We start from the raw sequence: 8,535 nt of genomic DNA on the forward strand, positions 1-8,535 counted from the left end.
GATCCTGTCTGGGAATTATCTGAGACATGAATTAAAGGGTCTCTATAATAAATCATCATGGGTTGTTCCATCATTGGCTGCGGACTCTACACAAAGCACATACAGTGATCTCTACCTCGCTGATCATCCCACACCACACAGTGATATGAGGCTCAGAGTAGATGATTGTAATGGTGGTGGTGGTGGTGGAGGGGATTACACACACAATTTCCCTCTTCCAGTCCTTTCCATCACTTCCAAGGCAGTCTTCTATGTAGCTGCTTTGTGACCACCATGGGGAGTTCCATGAAGGTTTAACACCTTTCCCAGTGATCAGCACAGCAAAAATGAAGCAGCAGTAATCTTTTCATGCAGCTCTGATTGGGAACCGCACAGGCCCCGGTTTGGTGCATGATTCTGGGCATAAACTGCCATTGTGCTAGATTATAAATGTATTTTTTGGTCAGTATCATGATTTTTTGCGAGAGATCTAATTGCACATTAGCGCTCTATGCAACACTGTTTAGCGCACTAAAAAAAAAACACAAATTCGATTTCAGGTGCCCCCTGCAACAAATTTTAACGGGCAAGTTGAAGCAATGTGTTCCATGGTTCAAGACTCATGGCCATAGTCCCATTTTGGATTATGGAGCATCTTCCAAAGTGGAGTAGGTAGCCATGTTGTCCATGGTCTGTGTGGATTCTGTGAAGGGCTATCCACTGATTTAAGAGATGGAAGCGTGGGAACTCTGATATGGAATAAGTGCCAAGGTCTTTCTTTCCTACATTGTATGTGCCCTCCAGTTCTTTCCATTGTACAGATGATGTCTGGTGTATCCCAAGAGAGCTGGTGTGATTTTCAACACAGTCATTTTACCAAATTTCTGTGAATGGGGAGACCAGTCTTGCTCGTGCCATTTTCCATCCATCGGAAAGGATGTTGCGATCATGACAGATGGCGGGTGGGCCTATGTGGGACAACATTGGTATCCATTCAGTTGGACTGGACAACAATCTCCATCATCATCCACGCGGTGGAGTTTGACTACACATCCATAATCTTTGTGTGGCAGCTGCAGAATCATGAAATAGGTCAATGTTCTGCAAAGGCCACTGTTGCGATGCAGAATGTTATGGTTGTGCCACTACAGCCCTCACCCCTCCCCTGTGATATTCTTGCACGTTATGGATCATGTTCACCCATCTTTACTTTTTGGTTGGTTTTAGTTGAAAGAGCTGAAGTATATTGTTGAAAGAGAGTCCCATCTAAGCTGATTGATAAGTATGGAGGGTGAGGTTTAGACACAAACTGCATTCTGCAGAAGGAAATTTTCTTTCAAAGCATTCTTGTTACCCAAGTAGAAAGATGACACTATTGCATCCTCCGTATTGCGCTGCAGGTACCAGGTGTGGAAATAGAATTTCTTGTGAAATTGCTACTCAGCCAACATTAACCAAAGTGCATAACCTCACATTTCCCCCACATCTACCATTGTCTTGACCAATCTCTTAACATGGTAATCTTGATTTGCAGATTCTTTACATGGATTATTTTTGCTGTTAGTTTTATATCATTAGGAAATGTCCTACATTACATCTCACTGTTATTCATTTTGTCACGATTTTGCTGATCTTTATGGTCCCTGTTCTCAATAATCTGCATACCTAAAAAGATCCTCTTATTTCTACTCTCCATTTTATGTCCTTAATACACAGATATTACTCCCTTCCAACCTTGCGAGCCCTGATTTTCTGTAACAACCTTTTGTTGGTACCTTTGAATGTCCAGGTATACTGGTTTCTCTTTAACTACCCTGAGAGATCTCTTCAAAGAGCCCTTTTCACATTAGTCAGACACTATTATTCCCTTCATCCACAACATTTTCAACATTTGGATGTTTCCTTGTTGATGAGAAAGAGACCTGACATTCAGGATGCAGCACAATTTCATTGTGCAACGTCACTGCAATAACCGTAACGGAAGGAGAAAGAATAGGTTACAGGGAAATAAGTGCATGAATAGGATTGCTCTCAGAGCTGACATAGATTTGATAGGCTGAATAGTCTCATTCTATTCAGTGGGCCTACTGCAACTTGGGTGGTCAGGGGGTATGAAAGGAGGCAGCAGCTCATCTGAAAATGTTTAGTCTTCTGCACAGGCTACTTGATGTCTAGAGGACCCCAATAGATTTTGAATGTTAGATGCCAATCCAACTGAGCAAACAAGGGAACACAAAGAGAGGTAGCGTTTTGCTTGCTTGCATCCAATTTTGCACAGTTGGGCGTTTCAATGCCAGCGTGTGGAGATGGGGACTCCGCCAGAGCCCAGCCTGTGAATGTGGAGCAGAACAACAGACAGCCAACCATGTCATCTCTGGGCGCCCGCTCTACCACCCACCAAATGGAGCTCATGGCCTGGCAGACATTGAGGCAGAGACAACAACCTGGTTGCTCAACACCCGGCTTGAGATCTAACTATTCCTTTGATTTATGTTTCATTCGCAAGAAGAAGATCCAATTAAATATAAGACCTACCGAATATGGATGGATATAGTATGTAACAATGGAATTACCAATTAAAACTGTAAGAGCACAATCAGGTAACTTACACCACAGAACCACTGATGAAATGGTGGGATGAGGTAGGGGAAAAGCAGAAAAGATTGAGCCCATAAGTATACTAACCCTCTCAAATATCATTTAGCCTTTTTCCTAGCCAATACAATTCTATTTGTCAGTCATTTGTTGGGTAGGGGAATGAAAGAACATGGAAGCAAAATATAAACAGAGTTATGATACAGATTAGCAGTGATCTTACTGGATCAACCACTGAAGGGAGCTGAATGAAATCCGCCAAATCTTCTTTCGGGGTGTGTCCCTTCTTTGAATTCACTTCTTTTAATTTAAGGCTTAGCCCAGTTATTTATTTTTGGTAGCTGTGGGATGGATATAGGCCAAAACATTATGAAATCTCCACTATCCTTAAATGCTATGTAATTTGTGTATTTTTTTTAATATCTAATTGTGGCAAACAGGACATTAATTTGACAAACACAAATGACTGATATTTATCTTATCTTAGAAATTTGACATATTGATGACAACTCAATCCTGTCATACAAGTATGGTGTCCACAAAATCCAGAGAACTGCAGGCATATACCATATATATAAGGATATACAGCATATGCCAATAACCCAGTAAAGCAAGGGCACAAAGCCGTATGCCATAGCTAGAGAGTTATTGGGTTAAAATCCAACTTTTAACTGTAAGACTGAAGAAAGTTTGTAGCAGGCATTGTGCTGAATGATTTTAGAGAATGCTAGTTTGTCCTAGATTCTGACCCTCTTCTTTCCAAGTTTTAAAAAAAAATCATACTTTAAAAGAGCTAATGCAAATTGTAAAAAGTCCAGATGCTGGGAATCTGAAATAAAAACAGAAATTGTTAAAAAAACTTTTGTCAGAAGGGTCTTCAAATTGAAACATTAATTGTTTCTATCTCCACGGTTTCTGCCTGCCCTGCTGAGTGTTTCCAACATTTTTGTCTTTTTATAGTTACGACCATTTTTGACAAGTCTCCACGTCAACAAACTGTGATAGATAAAAAGTGTTGATAGGAACTCAAAATGAAGGCACTTTTCTGAATCAGTCATTTGTGCATGTGATCTGCGTGCAATTCACAAACTCCCAAATTAGGCTACACTAGAGAATCTGTAAATTGCACTATTCATATTAAAGAGGCCAATTTGAAAAGCAGATGGAAGCAAAACAGAAAAGAAAAGTAAAGATTCATTTGGTTGATCACAATAACAAATTACACTGCCAATTTCCACTTGAAAAATTACGTGTTCCAGACTATTGGTGACAATAACTGATTTGTAACCCAGTTTGGAGCACTTCATTGACTCACCCATGGAGGGCTCTGTCGTTATGCCAATGCTCTGAAGTAATGCTTCAGTCTCTTTACGCTTTCTCTCCAGATCCAACTCAGCCTGTGAAGCAGAAGGGATCTCTTTCTTGAAATCACCCTGAAAGAATTTGAATAAGATTCACTGGATGATGCTTTCACAGTATCTCTACAAGGCCTTTACAGCAGGTTAACACATATCACACTTTCAAACATAATTTTAAAACAAGATGTGCTTGCAACTCATTTAAATTCAGCCAACTTGATTCACACCAAAACATATTCAGGATTTCATTTATACCACATTTCTGAGTTTGTAATCCTCTCCCCATGCCATCCACCCACCCCCTAACCTGTCATCTGGAGGACAGAACCCAAGTATTTACCAACGGATTCTGTGTCCTTCCATTTTCCCGAATCTCCACACTGAAAGTTATGAATCCACCATCACTCTCCTGGCCCTCTTTAAAGATGTGGGAAGGCCATATTGCAAAAGACCTTGCAAAATGAAGATCTCCCACATTGATACAATATAACAATTAGGCAAGAGCAGTTACAGGCATGCGGGGCAATTTTTACATGGGCGTGTTAAATGGACATGAATGGAGTTAAGGAACTCATTTGGATAAATGGCTTCCATTGCATGTATATGTGCATTTTTATAGCTATTTTTAGGAAGCCAACCTGATGCCCCCTGTTCATAATGTTGCCTTAATTGTATTTTTATGTTTGTCATTTAGGATTGTTAGAATTTAAATTATTTGGTCATTTGTATGCTCAATTGCATTGCTGATTTTAATTGCCAAATCTGCGGCTCTATATTTTGTATTGTGCTCCCCATTTTAGTGTTGCTCCCAAATATAATGTTAACAGGCTAGCTAAGTGACACCACTTTTAACAAATCCAACCATTATATGTTTAAGATTTCATTTGCTTCTTTTTAAACCACAAAGAGGAGGGTGGGGATGTTCTGCCAAAGTTTATATTTTCAACATTTGTCCCTTTCTTCAGCTGTCATCCCTGCAAATTAGCAACAGCACTTCACTCTTACATAGCCTTATTAATATCTTGTCAAGCTAACTTTGAACCATGAATTTTAAATGGGAGATTGACCAAACAAGACCAACAGATGACATCTAACCTAGAAAAAGTCCAAGAAAATTACTGCTATGTCATAGAATCTAACAGTGTAGAAGTCATGGGCTCCTTATCTGTGCTACCTCTATGCAATACCTATCTAATAAATTCCACTTCCCTACTGCCCTGCAAAATGTTCCCTTCTATTATCGATCAAATACCCTTTGGAAGTAGTTACCGTATCTGCCTCCATCACCATTTCATTATCCAGCACATAGACATGGCGGTCAAGGTATCCGTGCTATATGAACCCATAATTATGTGGAAGACAGTAGTTTATGCAACTGCAATGTGGAGTATTCAGATGGAGGAACCAGTGCAGCTGATAGTTAGGTTTTTCAGAACATAAAATGATCATGATTTACCCATCAAACGATATGTATCCAGTAACCTATACTGACAATGTCACTCATTGGGATCAAGACACAGACTAGAAGCTGCTCGAGACAGCTCTTTCAAGTCTGGTTATGACATGCTGGATGGTATTCTGAATTGGCCAACAATATCCAAACTCACATCTTTCTTTTTCTTCTCCTCCTCTTTTCTCTTTTTTTCTTCTCTGATCTGTGCTAGCCGTAGCTTTTTCCGTTCCAGTTCAGCTTTGAGTTCACTCTTGTCTGCCATAGTAGCACACCTGAAAAAAAAAACAAATTAACCAGTTGTATAATTAATAGACAATAGGTGCAGGATAGCCCATATGGCCCTTCAAGCCAGCACCGCCATTCAATGTGATCATGGCTGATCATCCACAATCAGTACCCCATTCCTGCCTTCTCCCCATATCCCTTGACTCCGCTATCTTCAAGAGCACTATCTAGGTCTCTCTTGAAAGTATCCAGAGAACCGGCCTCCACCGCCCTCTGAGGCAGAGAATTCCACAGACTCACAACTCTCTGTGTGAAAAATTGTTTTCTCATCTCCGTTCTAAATGGCTTACCCCTTATTCTTAAACTGTGGCCCCTGGTTCTGGACTCCCCCAACATCGGGAACATGTTTCCTGCCTCTAGTGTGTCCAAACCCTTAATAATCTTATATGTTTCAATAAGATTCCCTCTCATCCTTCTAAATTCCAGAGTATACAAGCCCAGCCGCTCCATTCTCTCAGCATATGACAGTCCCGCCATCCCAGGAATTCACCTTGTGAACCTACGCTACACCCCCTCAATAGCAAGAATGTCCTTCCTCAAATTTGGAGACCAAAACTGCACTGCCTGAAAGAATTGTGAAAACAGCTTCCAAGAGAATTGGATAAATAAAGTGAAAAAATTGCAAGTCTTTCAAGAAAGAGTGGTCAATTAGGACTAATTCAGACTCATCTGCTGGAGCCAGCAAGGTCTGAACAGCTTCCTGTGTTGTGTCATTCTATGAGTAGAAAATGGATTCCAATTTGGGAGAGTCAAGTGATTCAGCTGGAATGGATTGTTTGGTATGAGTCACTACCACATCTGTTAGTAACAAGCAATGCTTTTATTGATACACTTGTCTCATTTCAGGCTCAATTTCCCCCAAATTCTTTGTGTACTCTACTACTAAAAAAGGCATTTTCCTGCACCTATTTTTCTATAAGGTGCTCCAAACCATAAACAGCATTAATTAAATGTATGACAGAAGTAGCCATGTTGAAATATAAGCTGCCTAACACAAGATTTCAATCAAAAGAGGCAACAAATCTCTGACTGATTCATCCGCAGTCTGAGGTTCCTGGTACAACAAAATATTCAAAAATGATCCAAGTGCCACATTCAATTATTATAACTTATTATAATTATCTTGCACAACAATCTGAGGAGATGTGGTTCAATGAACATGGAGAACACGACAGCATGAAAAATATCATTTAGCCTACATCCTTTAAATATCTTTTTCCAAATAACTACTTTCAATTTAAAATTTATGAACTTTACTTAATCAGGGGATTTCTTATAGACACAAAATGCTCTGGAGAAAAGGAATGGGTGACGTTTCTCGTCGAAACGCTTATTTTAATGCTGCCCATCCCACTGAGTATCTCCAGCATTTTGCGTCTATCTTTGGTGGAAGCCCGCATCTGTAGTTCCTTCCTACAGGAATAAAAAGAAGGAAGAGCACCTCATATTTCACTTGGGCAGCTTACACCCCAGCGGTATGAACATTGATTTCTCCAACTTCAAGTAACCCTTGCTTTCCCTTTCCCTCTCCCTTCCCCACCCTAGTTCTCCGACTAGTTTCACTGTCCTCCTGATTAATTTTACTGTTTGTATGCCTCGTTGTCACCTTCCCCTCAGCCAACAATGAACCATTCTACATTTCCTTGTAAGCAACATCCGCTTTGATCTGTCCTTTTCACACCTTGTCCTTCCATATCTCTAGACTCCCTCTACCCGGACTCTCAGTCTGAAGATGGGTCTCGACCCGAAACGTCACCCATTGCTTCTCTCCAGAGATGCTGCCTAAACCACTGAGTTGCTCCAGCTTTTTGTGTCTATCTTTTGGAATAGAAAGGGCTTCAGTTCAGGCAGACTGAAAGCCAGTTTCGGTCGATAATTCCTCTGCTACTACTGCCACGAATAACGTTACGCCCTTTGAAAACCTCGGGCAAATAAAACATTGTCCAAAAAAAACCACGCCCGGCTATTATTTATTTCCCCTCTTGTGCGAGTCTGGAACAACATCCCTGGAGGAGAAAAGCGCCGTCATCCCCGCTCGTGGGGGCGGGACATCGCTGTGACTGACACGGCCACGGGCCAACCAGCAAGCGGAATTCATACTCCCGCCCACCGACGGACCAATTAGCGCGGCCCGGGGCGTTGTTGTCCGCTCCTTGACAGATGAGCATCGCGAGCCATCACTTCAAATCGTTACCAGCAAACACTCGATTGCAAATGATCTTTTTCTCAGAATAGGTCCGGTTAAAGTGAATCAATAGTTAATTAATAGCTAACACTCGCAAGCGCTGTCGTTTAAAAAAAAAAAAATAGGTGCAATTGGAAGAATCAGCCAAAATGCGATCTTCCAAAGCGCCGTACTTGCTTAATACCTGGCGCTATTGAACGCTATGTATTCGATCGTGAATTGAAAGATAACTGACCTTTGCTGTGAACATGTATATGTGTGTGGGGAAGGAAGATGCTTCTGTCTCTCACGCCTGCACCCGCAGCACCAGCTTCTGGGCTCATGTCATCCCGGCGTGCGCCGCGCGCAGCCGTGCCCACTGCAGATTCGCAGCGTCCAGATCGCACTTGCACCCAAAACCCTCGTCTCTCATTCTTGCTGGCTTCTGGCATGTCCACGTCTGGCTGATGATGTGAATGAAAATTTGCCTCCCCACCCCCTCCCCCCCAAGTTTTCCTTCTGAGCAGTGACAGATTTTTGGCAAAAGGTTGTCCTGATGCATGCCTGCCTCATCAATGCAACCCCACCATCTGAATGGATTCACCTCATTCACCACCATTCACCTCATGAATGCAAACCCGCCATCTGATATGTTCCTGCCTCATGAATGCAACTCGCCATCCGATGCATTGCCTGCCTCA

At 41.6% G+C, this 8,535-nt stretch overlaps 1 protein-coding gene across 2 annotated transcripts in view; it reads right to left on the reverse strand.

The window, feature by feature from the left end:
* The window catches only part of LOC116968788 (cytoplasmic dynein 1 intermediate chain 2-like), a 32,534-nt gene extending 24,328 nt beyond the window's left edge, over nt 1-8,206 (reverse strand). For both annotated transcript variants that reach the window (XM_033015645.1, XM_033015644.1), the window contains exons 1-3: nt 8,091-8,206; nt 5,540-5,657; nt 3,890-4,007 (exon numbers count right to left, since the gene is read on the reverse strand). In XM_033015645.1, the coding sequence (XP_032871536.1) occupies nt 3,890-4,007; nt 5,540-5,647 (226 nt within the window). In that variant the 5' untranslated portion in view covers nt 5,648-5,657; nt 8,091-8,206. The remainder of the gene's footprint in view (nt 1-3,889; nt 4,008-5,539; nt 5,658-8,090) is intronic.
* Between the last annotated feature and the right edge of the window lie 329 nt (nt 8,207-8,535).

This window comes from Amblyraja radiata, chromosome 46 (genome assembly GCF_010909765.2).
Source record: "Amblyraja radiata isolate CabotCenter1 chromosome 46, sAmbRad1.1.pri, whole genome shotgun sequence".
In the NCBI taxonomy this organism is placed as follows: Eukaryota; Metazoa; Chordata; class Chondrichthyes; order Rajiformes; family Rajidae; genus Amblyraja; species Amblyraja radiata.